General features: G+C 47.5%; 1 protein-coding gene across 6 annotated transcripts in view; it reads left to right on the top strand.

The window, feature by feature from the left end:
- The window catches only part of EVL (Enah/Vasp-like), a 112706-nt gene that overhangs the window by 53785 nt on the left and 37250 nt on the right, over window positions 1-21671 (top strand). For 5 of the 6 annotated variants that reach the window (XM_036317222.1, XM_036317221.1, XM_036317220.1 and 2 more), the window contains exon 2: window positions 17371-17539. In XM_036317222.1, the coding sequence (XP_036173115.1) occupies window positions 17371-17539 (169 nt within the window). Of the gene's footprint in view, window positions 1-4456; window positions 4637-17370; window positions 17540-21671 lie in introns of those variants that run through there. The other variant, XM_036317212.1, reaches the window with a different exon arrangement.

The raw sequence follows: 21671 nt of genomic DNA, 5'->3' as shown, positions 1-21671 counted from the left end.
AATTATAAAAAAATTTACCAAATGGAAATTCTAGTGTTAGAAATGAAACTTTAAAATTCACTGGATAAGATTAAACTTGGCTCAGAGACTGTATTAGAAAGGGTTTGTTGACTTGGAGACTGAGCAATAGAAATCATGAAATCTGAAAACCAGGGAAATAATATTAAAAAAAAATAACAGCACCTTGATGACTTGTGGGTAATACCAAAAGATATGTATATGTGTAATTGTAGTCCCAGAGGGCAGAAGAATAATTCTTGGAGAAATAATTACCAAAAATTTCCCAAATATGGTGAAAAGCCTTAACTGACATATCCAAGAACGTCAGCAAACCCCTAGTAGGGTAAATATAAAGAACACCACACTAAGCTCATCAGAGTCATACTCTGGAAACCAAAGAAAAAGAGAAAATATTAAAAGTTACCAAAGGAAATGATACATTATATACAGAGGATAACAATATGTGCGATGGCCGATTTCTCATCAGAAATCATGGATGCCAGAAGACAGTAGAACAACGTTTTTTTTAAGTGCTGAAAGGAAAAACAATTCTCAGAATTCTCTATTCAGAAAAAGTACCTTCAATAATGTAGGTAAAATAAATATTTTTTTCAGATTAAAAAAAATTCTAAGAGAATTTATTGCCAGCATTCCTGATGTATAAGAAATGCTGAAGTTCCTCAGGCAGAAGATAAATTATACTAGGAAACTCAGATGTTTAGAAAAGATGAAGAGTACTAGAAAGGATAAATATATGGGTAAATATAAAAGAATTTTATAATTAAATATATATTTATATATATGTACATGTGATCATTTAAAACAAAAATATATGACATTGTATTGTGAATATGTAATACATATGACTACTATACCATAAAGGATAGGAGTGGATTTACACAGTTGTAAAGTTTTTAGATTTTCATGAAATGGTATAATATTAATTCTAAGTATTCAAAGTTAAGAATGCATGTTGTAATACCTAGAAAGACCTCTAAAATATAAAAACGTATAGCTAAAAAGACAATAGTAAAACTAAAATTGAATTCTAAAAGGTATTTAGTTTACTTAAAAGAATGTTAGAAAGGAGGAAGAGAGAAACTAAAAACAGATGAGACAAATAGCAAAGTGGCATACCAGTAGCCAACCATACCAATAAGTTAAATAGATTAAATACTCCAATTAAAAGATAGAGATTATCAGACTGGATGAAAATCATATTTTGTCTACAAGAAACACTCTTTAAATACAAAGAAATAGGCAGGTTGAAGATAAAAAGATGTGTAGTAGGCAGAGCAATGCTACCACCCCACCGTAATCTCCAGAACCTCTGAATATGTTACCTTACATGCAAAAGGGACTTTGCAGGTGTAATTAAAGTTATGATCTTTAAGATAGGGCAGTCATTCTGGGTTATCCATTGGGCCCAGTCTAATCACATGAGTCCTTAAAAATGGAGTATCTAGCCCTGACCAGTGTGGGCTCATTGGGTGTCGTTCCATCCACCCAAAGGGTTACAGGTTTAATTCCTGGTCAGGGCGAATACCAGAAAAGAAGATAACGCTATGAGATGATTAATATGTTAATCAATATGGATTGATATGTTAATTAGCTTGACTGTGGTGATTATTTCACAATGTATACATATATCAAAACATCAAGTCATATACTTTATACAGGTTTTTTTTTTTACAATTATACCTCAATAAAGATAGGGGGGGAAATAAAATCAAAAAGAAATTAAAATATGGCCATAAAAAGAGACAAGAGTGGAGAACCTTTTTCTGGCCATGGTCTGAAATAGATGTTGGGATGGAAGAGAAGTCATAGTGATGCTGCACTCTAGCTGAGAAGATGTAGGAAGGGGCCCTGAGCCGGGGGGCGGCAGGTGGCTTCTGGAAGCTGGAAAGGGCACGGAAATGATTCTCTAGAATATGTGCCCTGACCAGAAGGAAACAGTGCTTGCAACACCTGAGATCTGTGTCAGACTTCTCACCTACTATTATCTTACAAAACGAAGATAATCAATTTGTGTTGTTACCAGCTATAAGCCTGTGGTAATGTGTTACAGCAGCAACAGGATGGAAAAAGGTATACCCAGCAGATAGCATTAAAAAGCTCAAATAGCTACATTAATATCAGATGAAATCAACTTAAAGACGAGTGCTGCCAGTGATAAAGAAGGACATTTCATACTGAGAAAAGGGTCAACACATCAGGAAGATATGAGTCATAAAAGTATGTGTACCTAACAAGAGCTTCAAAATGCCTGAAATAAAAATGGGCAGAATTAAAGAAAAATAGACTAATCCACAATCACGGTTGGAGATCTTCTTAAACCTTTCTCTCAGCGGTTGATAGAACAATTAGACAAAAACAAACAAATCAACAACAAACCAGTAAGGACGTAGAAGGTCTGAATGGCCTTGCTGGACCTAATTGACGTTTCTAGAATGCTGCCCCTAATTTCAGAATGCATGTTCTTTCCTTGTGCACATAGTACATTCACCAAGCCAGGCCTTAGAGCAAGTCTCCATAAATGTTAAAGGCCTGAAATCATACCAGGAAAAACAAAAGAAATCATACTAAGTATGTTGTTTGACCATAGTAGAATTAAATTAAAAATAAATAACTTAACAGCCCAGCCGGTGTTGCTCAGTGGTTGAACATTGGCCTATGAACCAGGAGGTCACAGTTCAATTCCCAGTCAGGGCATATACTCGGCTTGCAGGCTCCATCCCCACTGTGGGGTGTGCAGGAGGCAGCCAATCAATGATTCTCTCTCATCATTGATGTTTCTCTCTCCCTCTCCCTTTCTTTCTTAAATAAAAATAAATAAATCAAGCTTTCTTTTAAAAAGAAATAATAGTAACAGATGTAGGAAAACACCAAATATTTAGGAATTAAACAAAATCTAAAATGATGTATGGATAAAAGAGGAAATCACAAGGAAAAATAGAAAATATTTTGAACTAAAAGAAAACAAAAGCCATAACACGTCAAAATTTGTGGTTTGCACCTTGTGCAGTGCTGAAAGCCTTGCAGGATACACTGTCAGCGTTCAAAGTGCTTTCAGCTCCCCGGTCAGAGCTGATCTTCCTTTTGTACTGTACTCTGTACAGCTGGTTTTTACTCTTCAATAACAACATTTTATTACATCTATTTGCTAACATGTCAGTCTCTTCCTTGCTAAACTGTGGGAGCTGTTTTAGGACAAGTGTTGTGTTCTTTTCCGTGTTTTGTCTCTAGTTTCTAGCACAATGTGTAACTCTGGGTTCCTAGGAAATTTTGAATGAAAGATTGGGAATGAATGGATCTTATCATCTTCATGAGGACCCTGTGCAGCCCCCTTTCACACTTGAGGAAACTGAAGCCCAGGTTACTTACAGAACAAGTGACACCAGGTTTCCAGTAATCCCCAAGCATGTTCCTTTCAGGCCCTAAGTCACTGACTGAAATATCACCATTAGAGAGAAGCAGCTCCCCAAAAGAAGTGCAAAATGATTACCAGAGCCTGGCCGGTGTGGCTCAGTGGTTGAGCATCAACCTATGAACCAGGAGGTCACAGTTAAATTCCCAGTCAAGGACACATGCCCGGGTTGTGGGCTCGATCCCCAGTGTGTGGTGTGCAGGAGGCAGCCAATCCATGATTCTCTCTCATTGATATTTCTCTCTCTCCCTTTCCCTTCCTCTCTGAAATCAATAAAATAGCATTATGCTAAGTGAAATAAGCTAGTCAATGAAAGAAAAATACCACATGATCTCACTCATTTATGGATAATTAAGACCATTATAAACTGATGAACAAAAATAGATACAGAGGCAGAGCAACATCGAACAGACTGTCAAACTACAGCGGGAAGGCCGGAGAGGGTTGTGGGGGGGTGGGTAAGAGATCAACCGAAGGACTTGTATGCATGCATATAAGCATAACCAATGGACACAAGACACTGGGGGGTATGGGAGGCTAGGGGAAGGTCAAGGGGAGAAAAAAAAAGGAGACATATATAATACTCTTTGTAATGCTTTAAGCAATAAAACAATTTATTTATATATTTAAATGGTTACCAGAGTAAACTATTAAGCAAGCTATTACAACATCATCATGTAGTCTTCTTCTCTGGAAGATGAGTGAGGATGCTTCTGAGGTCTTGGAGCTTTTCATAAAGGCCTGTAGGGAGCATGCGCACTGAGCCGCCACCTATAACAGATGGGAGAGCCCAAGCCTGGCCCTGTCAGGGGGCTCTGAGATAGGGCTGGAGGGTTAGCAGTGAGGCAGCACCACAGCCCAGTCCCACCCCAGCCCCTGCCTCTGCAGGAAGCACTTGGAAGCCTGAGGTTGCAACTGTGGGTGGTGGTTCAGGCCCCACAGTGGCTCTCGGCCACCCACGCTGGTGGGGCTCTGCCTGGGAGCCTGTTTCTCCATTTTCTACCTAGCTTTCAGTTTCCAACTGGGGTTTGTTTCCCCTTTGTCTCTGGTTCAGCTTCCTTTTCCTGTTTGGTTTTAAGTAGAGACTAAAAATCAAGTTGCTGCCTCCGGAGGGTCTGTGGTCCTGTGATCAACGGAACCTGGTAGGAGTACAGGACTCAACTCTTCGGGTTCCCTGTGCTAACGCCTTCCAGCCATGGCCATGGTGTGAGTACTGGGACCAAAAAGGGGACAGGGGGTTGTCAAGAGAAAGCCTAGAATCATAATGGTGTAGAGCTGACGGGGCCATAGAAATCATCCCAGGCCCCCTGTTGTACAGTGGGGAGATCCAGGAGCAGAGCAGAGGGCATAGAACTTACCCAGGGTCACACAGCAAGATACTGACAGCCGGGCACTTTCCCTCTGCTGGTCTGCCCATTGCACGGCCTGTGTCTCTGGATGCCTGTGACCTTTAATGGCTTCTCTGTGTAGAGGGGGTCTGATCTGTCTAAGATGCTTGTGGTTTGGCTCAGGTGCTATGGATGGTCCTGGCTCGTCTCTCCAGCCTGGAAACATTCAGGTTGTTTTCTCTGAATGTGGAGCAAAGAGGGAAGAACTGAGGTTCCTTTCACAATGGAAACTTCATGAACTGTAAAAACAGAGTCCTGACCTCAGCCTGAGACTTGGACTGCCTGGGCCGTCAGCACCTGGACTGTTGCTATTTGGCACGACTGTGGGCCACAGCAGGGCAGCCTCTGCTTGGTTAACCGGGCGAGGGCTCTCTGAAGGTGACCTTACATCTGACAGGACTCCTCTGCCCTACAGCTAACTCCAGGAAAGATGGTGGGTGATGAACCACCTTTGCCTCCTGGGATTTGGGGCATTTATTTGATTAACTCATTACGGCTTCGGATCTTAGCATAAAGTTAAAATCCCTGCTTAAAAAGTCCTTCACGGTGTCCAAAGTGCAGTTTTACCAACTTTTATTTTAGAAAAAGAGAAAGAGAGAAACATCTACTTGTTCCACTTATTTATGCATTCACTGGTTGATTCTTGTAATGTGCCCTGACTGGGAATCGAACCCGCAACCTTGTCATAGTAGGATGATGCTCTAACCAATTGAGCTACCAGCCAGGGCCCAATTTTCTTATTTGGTTGGTCTCACCCTGTAGGGCAGATGAGGAAGGTGCTATCACTGGCTTTGTGGGCAAGGCAGCCCAGCCCGGGCACTTGCTCACAGTCATGTGGGTCTTGAGGAAGGACTGGAGTTTTCCAGGACACTCAGGCTCTCTGGAAGCAGCTGTGTGAGTTGCTAAAACTGACATTACAGTGAGTAGAACTTGCCCGATGATGCTCCGGCGGGCAGAGCCCAGGATCTAACAGGACCGGGCACACATGCTGGGTTTTCATGGTTGGCTTTACTCCTGCTCCTTCCAGCCACTTTTCTATCATTTTAGTCATTTACCTTGAGGGTTAAAGAATTCGTGGGTGCAGCTGTGGAGAACAGAAAACTTCCCACTTCAGGAGCATGCTTACTTCCAGAGTCCGGAGGAACCAAGTCTCTTTCAGTTATAAATGTCAGCTGCTCGCCCTGGCTGGTTTGGCTCAGTGGATAGAGCTCCGGCCTGCAGACTGAAGGGTCCCAGATTCGATTCCAGTCAAGGGCATATGCCTGGGTTGCGGGCTCGATCCCCAGTAAGGGGGCGTGCAGGAAGCAGCTGATCAATGATTCTCTCTGATCATTGATGTTTCTATCTCTCTCTCCCTTCCCCTCTGAAATCAATTTAAAAAAAATTTTTTTTAAATGTCAGCTGCTGACTGCAGGGAATGGTCTCAGAAGTAAGTGGGGAGGAAGCCATGCGATATTTTTAAAGGTCTTTTTACTAGTTAATTGTAGAAATCCGAGAGGTTTCCATCTTGAAAGGACCTAGGAGACCGGAGATGGTCTGTCTGCACTAGATCATCTAGGTTAGGGGTGCTTCAGGGTCTTGCCCTCCACCTCAGCCATAAGTATTGCATTGCTCCTGGTGATGAATTTGAAGTGTGATAGTACCTGGCTGCTCCAGCTGAGAGGTGCACAGATCGGGATATTGAGGCCCGGGGTCTCGGAGGCCATGGGGTCCCATTACTCTTCCCCTGGATGTGCAGCCAGATCATTTGGGAGCTTCTTGGAGCTACTCTGTCTTCTGTTCCAGAGAATGCTGTGTGCTCTCCGTGAGCAGCATTAGCATAATGGACACGAGTGATCTCATGAGAGTGTTCGTGTTCCTCAGGTGTCCTGGGCGCCAGGTGGTTGGGAACTGGTCTCGTCCAGTGGCTTCTCTTCAGAAATTGAACCCATAAAAGAGAAAATAACAACAGCCCTCCCCGTTTGGGTTACAGGCCAAGCATCATGCTAATTGTGTTGCATACACTGTATTTAATCCTCATCCTCGGGTGCTCTGCTGTCATTCCCATTTATAGACACGAAAACCAGGGTCAGCCAAGTGAGGTTACTCGTCCCAGTCCCACTGGCATCACTGGCAGAGCTGGGACGTGAAGCTAGGTCCCTTGTATTTTCAGAAGCTAGACTTTGCTATAACCTCTCGAAGGAACTGGTCCCAAATTGCAGAGTGAGGGTTAGAGTTACCCTTTACAGTCTCTGATCTCACATGGTGGATGCCATGAGACAGAGAGGCCTTCTCTGTCCTGTCGCTCCCGGACATTTCTCTGCCCATCATCCCTTCATTCACCATCTGCCCTCCCTGCCTAGACTCTTCCGGGCAGGAGGCAGGGTTACTCATTTCTGACCATCGCTGTGCCTAGGTAATGCAGTGCCCTCAAGCAGGTGTTCATTGAACTGAGCCGAGTCGCCATGCTGATGGGCAGGGATGTTAGCTGGGCTGTTAATTCACCCTCAGAGATGAGCATACTGCCCCAGTCCTCGGCCCAGCCAGCTCTTCACAGCTGTCCCAAGGCTGTGTTGAAACTCATTCCACTTCCACAAGTGGTCAGAGTCACAGACTCTGGGGATAGATTGGAATGTGTACTAGTAATAGTAGCCTAATGTCCACATGGCCTATCAGATGGCTCCCCAAAGGAAGGGCTGTGTTGAGAGCCTTGAAAGAAAGTGTGGGTGTGAGACAGGTTCAGACTCTCCCAACAGTTGGTGGATGTTTTCCCAGAGAGGCGAGACCAGCTGTCCGAGCATCTGGGACAGAGCTATAGTGGAGAAAAGGTGAAGAACATCTTGAGTAACATGACGCGCAGTCTGATCGTCCCACCCAATCTGGATGGAAGCAAAGATGTCCGGGTTTAACACTAAATTTATTCTTTATTTACCAAGAGCCTTTCTTCAGTTCTCATGCTCATAAAAACGGGGCTTGAACATCACCATTCAAATTTCTGCATGTTAATATATGCAAATCCAGTTCACTGTTTTCAAAATGTGGTCAGGAGGCCTACTTTTTAGTGGTCTATGACTCAAAACTATATTTATAACCATATTGAGACATTATTTGCCTTTTTCACTCTTATGTCATGAGTGAACAGTGGAATTTTCCAGAGGCCACATGACATGTGTTGACATTATCACTGTGACAAGTAATGCAATGTGTGCTTGTGTTTTAAAAGTTCTCAGTTTTCATTTCAAATATGGTACATATGGACAGTCATAACTGACAAAAACAGAAGCTTTTTGACAAACTCGGTAATATTCATCTGTGTAAAGCGGTCCTGAGACAAAAAGTTTTGAGAGCCACTGGGAATGTTCAGTGATGACTGTACTACGAAAAGCACGATGGAGACATGGCGGGGGCTGGGACTGGGAGGGGACGCAGGGGCTCCCCCTGAACGCACCGCCCAGGAGGCAGCACATGTCCTAGTCTGGGTGGTGGTATCAGGGGAACCTTCTCACAGGTGTGAACTATTTCAGAACGAACATTGGAACACATTAAATCTGTCTCAAGCATGTCCCCATTAAGGAAAAACAGTCACCCTGCGGGTGACTCACCAGTTGCCCAGAGGAAATGTACCTTTTTGTTGCAGAGACCTGGCGATCACCCCCTGCACCCACCTTGCCTCTCAGAGAGAAGGCAACTGGCATTAGGGGCTGCCTGGTGGGATGTGACACAATAGGTCTCCACTGTCACCTGTGTCCCATTCTTGCTCTGAATTTAATCAGGGGAAACAATCCAGAATAGGGACAACCTACAAGATAATCGGCCTAAACTCTTCACACACAGAAATTAGTATCAATGACAAACAAAAAAAAATGGCCTAACTTTCCAGCTTTAAAAAGAGGGTAAATAGACAACCCCAATGTAACACGTGAAGTGGATGCTGGATCTCTAAAGATTAAAACATTTTAGGGACAATTGGGTAAATTATTAATTTTCTTAGGTACAATAATGGTATTTAAGCTACATATTAGAATGTCATTATTTTAAAGGATGTAGGTTGAACCCCTTAGGATTGCAGTATATCTGCAACTTACTTTCAAATGGTTCTGGGGAAAATGACATATAAAAGGTGATGTCACGTGTAGTAAACATGTTTTACTAAGTGAAGCAGGAAGCCCTATAACCTAGTCCCAGCCCCTCCACATATTAGCCGCAGGACATTGAGAAACTTCCCTCTCCAGGCCTGTTTCCTCCATCCAAAAAAAGTACTCGCAGATATTCAGCTCTGATGAGGCTGTGCTTCCCAGCCTGTTTCTCAGTCACTGACGGGACCTGGTGATGACACCCCTATTGTAGGTCTTCTCATTCCCCCTGATGAGCCTGGAGCAGCTACGGGGCCCAGGTGATTGATGGCTGAGGATGCTGCGCTCTCCTCTCCAAGCCTTTGCTGCTGCTGTTCGCTCTGCCTGAAACGGTCCACTCCTCCCTGGCAGGATGAAGCGTGCCCTTCCTTGTACCCACAGCACTTGACACACACCTGTACACTGTGGGCTCCCCCCATTAACAGAGACCACGTCTTTTATTCAAGAGAAGGTTGAGTTTTGTCTGAGAACTGGGCCTTGGAATATATTTGGTACATGGTCAATACTCAGCAAATGGGGTGTTAAATGGGGTGTTGGCTTGGTTTATTTTGTAAACGAATGCAGGAAAAGAGATAGGAAAAATGGGGGTGGCCAGATAGAAGGTGAGTTGTGGTCCCTCCCACCCCCAAGGAATCCTTGAAGGTTGAGAAATACAATACCTGGCAAAACTAGGCAAACTCATAGCAAGCATTTAGCCCTGGCTGGTGTTGCTCAGTGGTTAGAGCATCAGTTTGTCCACGGACCCACTGAGGGAGCGAGACCTGAGAAGCCTGAAGGAGAGGCCTCCAGAGAAAGGAGGAGGAAGGTGGGGTCCCGGCCAGGGGTGTCTCCCTGCCTTAGCGGACTCTGGATCAGTCACTTAGTGTAAAGTGGGTAAAGGTGATCTCTCCCTCCTAATCATTGTTTTGAGCATCACATGAAATCACAGGCTTTGACCTGCAGGGGCCACTGAACTGGCAGGTGCTGTTCCCAGTCGTGGTCCTGGGAGGTGAGGGCAAGCGCGCCCTGTCCTGGAGCCCCTGGAGCCCCGGACAGGTAACCAGAGCCTGCGTTCTTGGTGTGGCCGCTCTGATTCTCAGCCTGCTTTTCAGGTTCACTTTCCTGGCTTATATATTGAAAGTAAACAAGTCAGGATTTCACAAACTGGCTCTGCTTCTGCTTGGCTTTGGGCACATTTATTTATAGCAACTTCCCTCTGGCCTCCCGCTGCTCCCTCACTCGCTTATTCCCTTTGCAGCTACTGAGCCCGTGTCTGTTAATGAGTACCTACCGTGCCACCCAAGGGGGTGTGGAGGGGGACCTGGTGGTCAGACCTGCTGCCCTCAGGAGGCTCATGGTCTCAGGAAGAAGATGAGCTCTAACTGGCCCCCCTGAAAGCTGGAGAGTAACCAGAGGCTCCTGGGGCCTTGGCACAGACAGCACCAGCTGGGTACTGGGCACCCTCATATAGAAAAACACAATAGCACTGTCCTGTGCCATTTTGTAACTGCCTGGTTTTCCTGCTAGATGGGGTCTCCTTAAGGACAGAGACACGCCACACCCTTCCCAGGGTCCAGCCGAGGGCCTTCCTCTTGGTAGTGACCAGTGAGTGGGAATGAATGAACAGGTGTTCTCCGAAGGCAGCGACACTACCTGAGCTTTGAGCAACGCTGAGGTGCAAACCTGTGGATGTAGGAAGGAGAACGCCTATGAGGCAGAGGAAGCATCTTCTTTAACTGCTTGAGGAACACCAGGAAGTCATTGTAACTGGCCCAAATGTCCGGAGGATGCTTTTGCTGTCAGACCAGGCCTTACCACCGGGCTGCCCGCTGGGCTGTGTGGACAGACTGCCCTTCCCTCCCTGATCCGCACCAGGCAGGGTGTGCGTAGCGTCACAGGAGAGCAAGGACCAGGTTCCTGGAACCAGCAAAGAATCTGCCCTGTTTTAGAAATCCAGGTGTAAATGGGGAAGGGAACTTTGGCCTGAGCCCTGATCACCCTGCGGGGGAGCCAGTCGCGGGGACGTGGCCCTTGCCCTGTACCTTCAGGAGGCCTTTCTAAATGAGGTGACGTTAGGATACGTAGCAATTACTGGCAGCCTAGGCTGGAAAAGCACCCAGGCAGAGGGAACGGCATGAGTTAGAGCAAAGGGGCCATCAAGTAGGATCTGTTAGGGACCATGAGTATATTAGGGACAGAGGCCAGGTGCCAGTAGACACCTAAAGAGGAAGCGAGTGGGCAGCCAACGGGCGGTAAAGGGAGAGCTGGGTCTAGAGTAGGTGCCAGTTCACAGCAGCCAGCTCCCATCAACTCATTAGGTGCTCAACCCTGTGATCGTCATTGGGGTGAGAGAGCACGAGTTCCCAGAGGGTGACACGCACCCTGGTTTGCTGGGACTGTCCTGGGTTTACGCTGAAGGTCCTACCTCCCAGGAAGTCCCTCCATCCTCGGCAAACAGGGTTCCCAGTCCTGCTGGGGAGACATGATGGACAGAGCGATGGGTGGTTCCCTCTGAAGGGAGCCAAGTCGGGGCATCGAGCAGGGCCACTGCCAGCGCTGGGGAGAGACAGGGAGGCTGTGGGCCTGCCTTTCCAGTAAGAGATCCAGGCTGCAAAGAATGTGGCTCCTCGGCTGAGCCTCCGGAGGAGCGGAGGCCGGTGCCCGCATTTCTGCGTTCCCCGGAACTGGCCAGTGAGACGCACTGTCAGAGGCAGCAGCCGCCCCGCTCTGCACAGTAGGCCCACCCTCAGAGTTGCATTTCCTGACTGATCTCAGGCCGTGGCAAGACAGAGAACCTGATGCTAATCTATAGCAGGCGCTCTTGTTTGGCAGCTGCTCTCTGAGAATAAGTAGAGTAGGGTTTGCAGGCACGTGCCTGTGGCCACACCATCATGAACGCTCTTCTTCACAATCATTTCTTCAGCGAGCACCTGTGTCTGTCTACAACATACAAGGCTGGGTTGACAAAGGAAAAGCAAGCCCCGCCTTCAGGGAGCTCACAGTCCAGTGGGGCAGACCCTGAGAAGCAGGACAGACTGGTGAGTTCCGTGCTGAGAGGCAGACATGAGCGCAGGCCTAGGTGCTGGACTTCTTCCAGCTCAACCCTGAGCATATGCTCTCCACCCGCAAGCCTCTTGTGATCAGCCCTATTCCTTTCTGTCGCCTTTTTGGCTTTACACCCTTCTGCCCCAGCTTGTGAACTTACACTGTTCTTCAGGTTCTCGTAGGGAATGCCTGGAAAAGCCCTGACAGGTATTCACAGGGTAGGGAGGGAGTCCAGGTGCCTGTACACAGGCAGAGTGTGGCTGGGCTGGCGGCTGGCGGCTGCCGGCCTGGGACAAATTCAGAAACTCATTCCTGGTCAGTAGGGAGTGGGGTGGTGGGGCAGGAACCTGCGCTTTCCCAAGGGTTAGACCTTAGACCGAGCGAGTGACACTGCTCGGAGCAGCTGTTAGGTCCGGGGGGGATGAGAGGGGAGAGAGGGGGTGCATCGATCTGGTAGCTCAAACCCAACTGCATTTTCACTAATTATTCCCACTTCTCAGCTGGTTGTTTGATCACATAAAAGTAGCCCTGTGAGTATCGGCTGCAGCTTTTCTCCAGCCCCACATGGTTCCTCAGAGCCAGACAGGATGGGGAGCACTGAGGCCGCATCTACACAGGCACAAAGTGTATGGGGCCCGTGGGGAGGACATAGGGACAGACTTTCTAAACTTAGTAAAGGATATTTGTGTGTTCGTGTTAAAAAAAAAACACACAAAACACAGTGCAGTCATTCAAAAATAATATACTTAAAAAGAAAATACTTGTCTGTCAAAGGTACTTTCCTCAAATGATACGTGATGTAGACAGATGGAGGTTCTGAAGCCTTTGGGTACAGTGAGGATTTTAAAACCCCCTTGCCCTAAACGGTTTGGCTCAGTGGATAGAGCGTCGGTCTGCGGACTGAAGGGTCCCAGGTTCGATTCCGGTCAAGGGCATGTACCTTGGTTGCAGGCACATCCCCAGTAGGGAGTGTGCAGGAGGCAGCTGATCAATGTTTCTCTCTCATAGGTGTTTCTAACTCTATCCCTCTCTCTTCCTCTCTGTAAAAAATCAATAAAATATATTTTTTTAAAAAAACGGATGGTAAGCAAGACAACCCTGAAGCAGAATAAGTGAGTGGGTCTTTCCTGGCACTTAGGTCTTGTCAGTGGGAATGAAATAAGCAGGTAGACAAATGCTGTTCACACGGAGGCGGGGCAGCAGGGGGTTTGGTTAACCACAAGTTCAGTTTGAACCTGGTGTTAAACAGCAGCAGGAAAAGGAACCCGTGGTGATAGTTACAGTAAGAAAAATCACTATTGGTGTTTGAGCACCTACTAGGGGCAAGCACAGCAGTGGGTACTTTCTTTATATCCGTCCAAGCACCCCTGGCCCTGCCTCCCTGCCTCTGCTCTCCCCCCACCCCCCACCCCACCCCCACCCCTTCCGGATTTGCTGGGCTGAAAGCTCTCCATCTGGGGGCACTCACAGCATTGCCTGCAGAGAGGCTCCCTGGCTCCCCACCCTCCAGGGAAGGTGTAATCCCTAACCGCTTTCCTGAGTGGCCGTGAGCTCTGAGGACAGTGGCTGTCACACTCGGCTCTGCGTCACTACATGTTTTTGACTCACTGGCATCTGTGTTTGTCAGACTAAGATGCCATGGTCATATCCAATCGTAGGACCCAGACACTCAGAGAAAATGTGACAAGTCAGGACTCACTAGAGGAGAGTGACAGGTGGCAAGGGGGCGATGTCCTGGGAATAATGGATGGAAGAACCAAGGTGTCCCTTCAGTTGTCCACTGGACTGTCATGCGCTGTCCAGACACCTTTGTGACTCTGGAGGGCAGGGCGTGGCCTGTCCCAGAACAGGAGGGATGCCTCCCAGCCGAGACCACTCCTCAGCGGGGTGGCTGCTTTGGGGGGCAGGTTTCCCGCGCTGGCAGTTCATTCAGAGGCTCGGCGTCCACTTAGGGCCACTTAGAACGCATGTCATTTTGGGCATGAGAGTGGATCGGGACGTCTCAAGGATTCTGTTCAGCCCTGAGAGTCTACACCAGCCGTGGGCAAACTACGGCCCGCGGGCCGGATCCGGCCCATTTGAAATGAATAAAACTATTGAAAAAAAAGACCGTACCCTTTTATGTAATGATGTTTACTTTGAATTTATATTAGTTCACACAAACACTCCATCCATGCTTTTGTTCCGGCCCTCCGGTCCAGTTTAAGAACCCATTGTGGCCCTCGAGTCAAAAAGTTTGCCCACCCCTGGTCTACACTAAGCATTTATGAAGCACCTGGTCTGTGCCAGGTTCCAGGGCACAGCAGAGAATGAGGCGGGCCTGCCCTCGGAGAACCTACACTATAGCAGGTATGTCGCTTTGGATCTTCTAAGAAGCAGAGGCCAAGGCCCTGGGGACATCAGTGCAGAATGGAGGGAGCAGGCAGGCAGGCGGCTTCAGGCCAGGGTGCAGGTCCGACATCTGTGCCAGCGAGAGAGCAGGAAGGACGGACTGAGTGGGAACCTCTCAGACCACAGCGCACAGGCTGCTGAGTAGACTGAGCAGGGTTTCCCCATCGAGGAGGCCTGTGTCGGGCACTGACGAAGCAGCCTGGAGAAGCATGGCCTCTGTGCGACATGGTGGCATCCAGAGAGGTGGCCGCTGGGACCACTGGTCAGCTCCGTCACAGGCTCTCCTGGAGCTCTGAAAGGCACTTCCATGGCCGCCACCCGGGGGCTCTGGAGAGCGCCGCCCTGCCACCGGCACGGGCCCTGTGAGGACAGTGGCTGTCACACTCGGCTCTACAGCACCGCAGGGCCTCTGTGGTCACGTGCCAGCAAGCCGTGGAGCGGGGTTTCAGCCCACATCCCTCAGGCTCAGTAACATCCTTGTTGTGCTCACTGACACCAGGCTGCACCTCCGATCTCTCCCAGCCCCTGAGGCCGTCCAGGGCGGCTCAGCATGGCATTGACACAGCTTAGCCCGTAACTTGATCCTAGTCAGTTTATACTGGAAGGAAACTGATTTAATCCGAGGTCTGTCTGTTTCTGTGTACAGTGTAATTTCTACCAGACTTCGTGAAGACAAGGCCCAAAGGCCTAGCCAGGGGGAGGGCACCTCTGCCTAAGCATATTCTCTTTTTTAAAAGGCAAGTGGGCTGTAGCTGGTTTGGCTCAGTGGATAGAGCATCAGCCCTCGGACTGAAGGGGTCATGGGTTCTGTTCCAGTCAGGGGCACATACCTTGGTCGCAGGCTCAATCCCCACCCTAGTCGGAGTGCATACTGAAGGCAACAACCAATAGATGTGCCTCTCTCACATCAATGTTTCTCTCTCTGTCTCTCCCCCTCCCTTCCATTCTCTTTAAAAATCAATAGAAAAATACAATCGAGTGAGGTTTCAGGCGCCAGAAGGCAGAGCTCAGCGCTGGTTTCTCTCTCCCTGAGGGTATCACATGGCTCTCTTCTGGGAAGACCATGCCTATTTTGCTCATCACCGACTTCCCCTTAAATGTTTGTTAAATGAATGGTGAACTATGGGGGGAAAATTGCGGCACAATTGCACAAAAAGGCCCTTGCGACTCACTTCTGTTCCCGGACAGAATCCCCAGCGTGAGGTGTGGACAGCTGACATCAAGGTACCCTGGACCCTGAAACCCCAGAGCAGAGCTGGGGGTCGACAGCAAGTTTGAGGCCCAGCGTAGGCTTTCCCAGGGGGTTCGACACCCAGCACTGCCACGTGATGCCGCTGGCTGGACCCGTGAAATGTGCGAGGGACTCATGGGAAAGGAAGTGAGGGGACATGTGGGAAGGCTTGTCTGCACAGTCCACTGAGCCACTGTGGTGATGATGATGATGATGATGTTGATGATGATCATCTGTACACTGATCCTCCGCCATCCACGTCAGCAGGGAGCCGAGCAGGTCCTGAGAAAGCTCAACCCTCGGGGACACTTACCACCCACTACGTTGGCCAGGTGGAGGTTTCCAAGTCACCCAGGGCCGATCTCCTAAAAGCCACTGATTCGTCATCCAGTAACCACTGGGGCTGAGAGTGGGACCTTTTTCAAATATTTTATTTCCCTCCAAGAAATATGGTAAGGTGACCATAATGTCACTTTTCCCGACAGCTTGGGCTTATTTTGATGACCGTCAAATTAGTGCACACACTTTTGCTTCTACTAAATTATTTGGGCTCGCCCTAGCTGGTTTGGCTCAGTGGATAGAGAGTCAGCCTGCGGACTGAAGGGTCCCAGGTTCGATTCTGGTCAAGGGCACATGCCTAGGTTGTGGGCTTGATCCCCAGTAGGGAACATGCAGGAGGCAGCCAGTCAATGATTCTCTCTCATCATTGGTGTTTCTATCTCTCTTTCCCTCTCCCTCTCTGAAGTCAATAAAGATATATTTTTAAAAATAAATAAATTATTTGGGCTCAAATTGTTGGGCTTTGACTTCTGCTTCTAATTCTAACGCAGTTGTGTTCATATGGCATCCCTCTCTGATAGCGGCCATGCCTCACTGTTGTCTGTGCACCTGCCTTTAAAACCGGGCCTTACCTTTCTAACCTGAGGTTCTGATGCGCTGAAGACTGAGAAAGTAGCTGCTCAGGATGAGGAGGCCGGTGTGCAAAGGCAGCGGCCTTCCTTGGTGTTCAGTGGCAGGAGTGCCTGGTTTCAGCGACGGCTGTTTCCTCTCCCAGGGGTTTCTTTTGCTTCTTCCCTGGTTTCCTGTCATATTCTGAACAGATGACATTGCTTATTACTAAATGTGTACAGCAAAGCAGGTGCAGCCAGGTGTTTATTTGGATTGCTCTCGCTCTGTTTGGAGAAGATCGCCTCATGTTCTGTTGTCTACGGAGCTTGTGTGATGGTGCCCTGTCACAGTATCACACACAGAGCGTTTCGTTGGCTGTTGTGAAGAAGATGGTCTTTGTCGTGTGCTCCACAGTCGGACAGAACTGGTTGGAAATCCCAAATGTAATCATTGAACTCCTGTGTGAATTGGTATCAGTTTTCCCAAGTCTCAAAGCCTCTATTGTTTCATCTACAAAGTGGGGTGATTGTGGCTACTTCACAGATTGTAAAGCCCAGCGCTCTCATGCGTTACCTTATTTCACACAGTGCCTGGAGGACTGGAGAGGAGACAGTTGGCCAATTGGCATTCCTTCCCCATTCAAGCGCCTTTTTCCCTAAAAGGAAAGCTGTGCGTCTTTTCCGCGCTATTGAGAGTGTTGGCACAGCACACGCCTCTCCAGCCCCGGGGTCTCTGGAGAATGACTCTCCACCTCCCGGAGCAGCCCTCCCACAGGCAGCGGGGAGCTCTGGCAGTTAGGAGGTTTCCCTGTGGCAATAGCAGGTGGCCTCTGGCTCAGAAAAGGGCAAAGCCAGCTTCCATCCCTCGTGGCTGCCCCTGACACTGAAGTTTTCTCTTGCTCTGCAGTGAACAGAGTATCTGCCAAGCCCGGGCTTCCGTGATGGTCTACGATGACACCAGTAAGAAATGGGTACCCATCAAACCCGGCCAGCAGGGTTTCAGCCGGATCAACATCTACCACAACACTGCCAGCAGCACCTTCAGAGTCGTCGGAGTGAAGCTGCAGGATCAGCAGGTGAGTGCCGGAGCCCCCGTGACACCCCAGCCTATGCCGCGCACGCGCACCCACACGTGTACGCATAAACACGCACATACACACAGTATAGTGAAAGGTCCCAAAAACAAGGTCAGGTTTGGAGTTGGAAGATCGGGGTTCAGATTCTGACCCCACATTCTCCTATGAGACCTTGAGCAAACTATATTTTCTGAACACCATTTTTCACATCTGTCTCATAGAGACAGTAACCCACACCCCGCATAATTCTGTATGTTAATGTAACATTAGAATAACAGATGTGAAACAGCTTTGAAAAATATATTGTACAAATATATTAGTTTTATTCTATGCCTACATATCCATGAGTAATATGACAATAAAAATTTTTGTTCATCAACCCTCTAAGTCAACATGTCAAACTCAAAGGCTAACACGGGCCAAATAAATAAGGTTTAACCTTATGTGGGCCACAAAAAAAAAACAACAATAAAAAACTTCAATTTTCATAGAAACATAGGTTTATTTCGATAGAAACATGTTAAATACCAAGGGCTGAAATAAATGAGTAATCGTTAACATAAAATAATAGAACATTTTAATAAAAATTAATATTTTTTTAACATTAACTTACTAGGCACTGAATAACTGCACAAGTTAATAAGCATCATGCAAATAAACCTATTTTTCTTGTTCTCTGAAAGCGAAATATTTCCTGTTGCGCACACCAAACAAGTCAATACAAGACTAATGACTTGGCCATCGGCTGCTAAAATACTCGCTGCTAGTATTGGAGAGAAATGGTGCGCCTGCGCGTAAGGGAAATGAATGCAACATGATTATAGTAATCAGTCATTAGTGAACATTATAGTTCGTTATTAATAATTATGTATAACAGGGTATTGTAAAAATTAAGTTATGAAATTTTTATTAAAACGTTTCTTACATACCGTTATATTGGCTGAGCCACAAAAATATTCATTGTGGAAAAAAAAATAAAAAATATTCGTGTGGGCCACATGTGGCCCACGGGCCACGAGTTTGACATGCTTGCCCTAAGTCTTTGGAAGGAACAGCAAGTTGATTTGAAGAATCTGGGATCATTTCTCTCCCTAATAGTACATCCCGGACAAATTGGATAAGGTAGTTTGTGAGTGAACCGGGTAAGCACCTCCACAAATAGAGGGTAAGTCCACCTATGCCAGGAACAGCTGTGCACGCATAACTAAGACGGATCAGTCTAATGAGACAGGGACCAGAATAGAGACGTGGAGAAAGGGCTTGTGTGGCCTGACCACAGGGACTCTGGTTAGTGCTTCAGTGCTCACCCCTCTCTGAGAGACTGACAAGGACACATTTAGCAGTGAAATCACCAGACCTGTGGTTTCAGCATTTGTGAAAAGCTCGACCTAAATACCATCTCTGGCATCCTCTGTTGGTCAGGCCTTGGCTAATTTGAGCAGCAGGTTAGCTGCTATCTGCAAGAATCAGCACGTTAGCAATTAGAAAAGAGAGGACAGCTCTGGCTGGTGTGCCTTAGTGGTTAGAGTGTCAGCCTATACACGGAAAGGTCACAGGTTCGATTCCTGATCAAGGGCACAAACCTGGGTTGCAGGTTCAATCCCCAGCCCAGTCCAGGCACATGTGGGAAACAACCAATCAGTGTCTCTCATTCTCTCCCTCTCATTCTCTCTCTCTCTCTCTCTCTCTCTCTCTCTCTCTCTCTCTCTCTCTCTCTCTCTCTCTCTCTCCCTCCCCTCTCTCTCTCCCTCTTCTCCCCCCCCCCCCGCCTGCCCCCACTCCTTCTTACCTCTCTCTCTAAAAATCAATGGGAAAAATATTATTGGGTGAAGATTTTTTAAAAAAGAAAAGAGAACAGAAACTGAAGACTATTTTTAGTGACTGCCAGTTGACTGTGTTTCTGCTTTGGCCAAAATAACCCTGTTAAGTTTCAGATTCTTGTGGCTGAAAGGGACATCCCCACTTCAGGACTCCTGCCTAAAGGTAGTCCCTCTAACCTGGAGCTCGGTACCTTCAGAGGCATCCCTTTCCCTCATTGACAAGCTTACTGATAGGAAGGTTTCTCTCAAAACCTCCTGGAAGCTGCTTTCCTGTTCTTCCAGGTCATCGGTTCTAGCTCTGCCTCTTAGAGGTACACCGCACCGTACATTGAAGGATATATAGCATCCCGAGTCCCCATTATGGTGGCAGCCAAAACATCTTACCCATTTTCATAACATACCCGTGGGTGGGGGATGACGTGGACATACCACTCTGGTACTCGCCTTTGACATAAGGCCCATTACCCAGTGCAGTTTCCGAATCATAGTGGGTGTCCCTAAGGGATTGCTTTCATTATGCCCAGTTTTCCACTCCCTTCATGCCTCTTGGTTGCCTTCAGGGTACTCTGGGTAGATGGAAGGTGTGCTGGAGGGGGCACGGGCCTGGAGAACAGGATTCCTGGAAACTAATGTGCACCTTGTTCTCAGGAGGCTCCACACCTCGCTGCCTCCTGCAGAGGAAACCACATGATGGGGCTCTTTTGGGAGGAGGGCTTCCCGTGCAGGAGACTCTGGCAGCAGCCCTCAGTGACTCCTGGGTGTATGCAGAGAGGCTGTGGTGACTCTAACCTGGAGACCTAGAGTCTAGCAGAGAAGTTACCAGCACAGCCCTGTGCTTGGAATTGCATGTTCATAAGCATGCAATCTATAATAATGAAAGCATAATATGCTAATTAGACCAGATATCCTTCCGGACAAAGCCACAGCAGCGGGGCCGAGGCAGAGGCCTCTGGCCGCCGAGGTGGGCAGGGGCTGAGACAGAGGCAGCCTCCACGGAAGCAGGGGCCAAGCCCCTTGCACAAATTTCATGCATTGGGCCTGTAGTCCTATATAATAAAAGCCTAATATGCTAAGTGTCCGGTCAACCGGTCGGCCATACAACCAATCAAAGTGCGATATGCTAATGATATGCTAAGGCCGCTCAACCGCTTGCTATGATGTGCACTGACCACCAGGGGGCAGACAGTCAACCAGTCACTATGACATGCACTGACCACCAGGGGGCAGACACCCTGACCAGTAGGTTAGCTTGCTGCTGGAGTCCGGCCCATCGGGACTGAGCGAGATGGGCTGGACATGCCCTGGAGCCCTCCCATGGTCCCTCCCTGGCTGGCCAACCTCCCAAGTTCCTCCCCGGCCCGGATCGTGCACCGGGCCTCTATTAGGAACATAAAAGAGGTTCTTAATAAGCCAAGGCATTGTGAGAGTGGCAGGAAACCTGGTTCACAGTGATTTTATGGACCTCAAGAGTAAAGACTAATTTTCACAGGTCTGTCTCCCAGTCAGTGTAGAGTACAAGGTCGGACATTTTAAGGGATACAGATTCCTGGTATTTTACCAAATAGGGATATCTTACATGTTTAATCTCCTTACTAGTATATCTTATAGAGCACTTTTCATGTCTATTATTTCAGTCTCCCGATAACTCCATGGGGATAATGATACAAGAATTATCACCATATTGTACTAACTATTGTTATTTTTAATGCTTACTTTCCCTTTAACCTTTATATCGTGATTCTGTCTGTCACCTTACTCAAAGTTTTGTATACATTTGTGTTTTTGCTTCAGGTAGAAGAGCATCTTTCAATATATCTTGTAATGAAGATCTTGTGGTAAATTCCCTCAGCTTTTGTTGATATGGGAAAGCCTTTATTTCTTCTTCACACCTAAAGAATAACTCTGCTGGATATAGTACTCTTGGTTGGTGGTTTCTCTCTTTCAGTATCCTATATAATAAAAGGCTAATGTGCAAATTGTCCCCTCAACTGGGAGTTCAACCAGGGGGCAGGGACAGTCGGCCAACCACCCAAGGCCCCTTCCCCTGGCTGGCCCAGCTCAATTGGGCCGATCGGGGAGGGCAGGCCGAACCCAACCCGTGCATGAATTCGTGCACTGGACCTCTAGTTTATAATATATCACTCCACTCTCTTCTGGCCTACAGGATTTCTGCTGAGAAATCTGATAATAATCCAATGGGGTTTCCTTTGTAGGTTGCTGTCATTTTTTTCCTGGCTGCCCTGAGAATTCTTTCTTTACCATTAACTTTTGACAATTTATAATGTGTCTTAGAGAAGGAGTTTTTGTGTTGA

This window comes from Myotis myotis, unplaced genomic scaffold (assembly GCF_014108235.1).
Source record: "Myotis myotis isolate mMyoMyo1 unplaced genomic scaffold, mMyoMyo1.p scaffold_m19_p_1, whole genome shotgun sequence".
In the NCBI taxonomy this organism is placed as follows: Eukaryota; Metazoa; Chordata; class Mammalia; order Chiroptera; family Vespertilionidae; genus Myotis; species Myotis myotis.
Note: the sequence above shows the minus strand (reverse complement) of the source record. Positions and strands in the feature narration are given on the sequence as shown.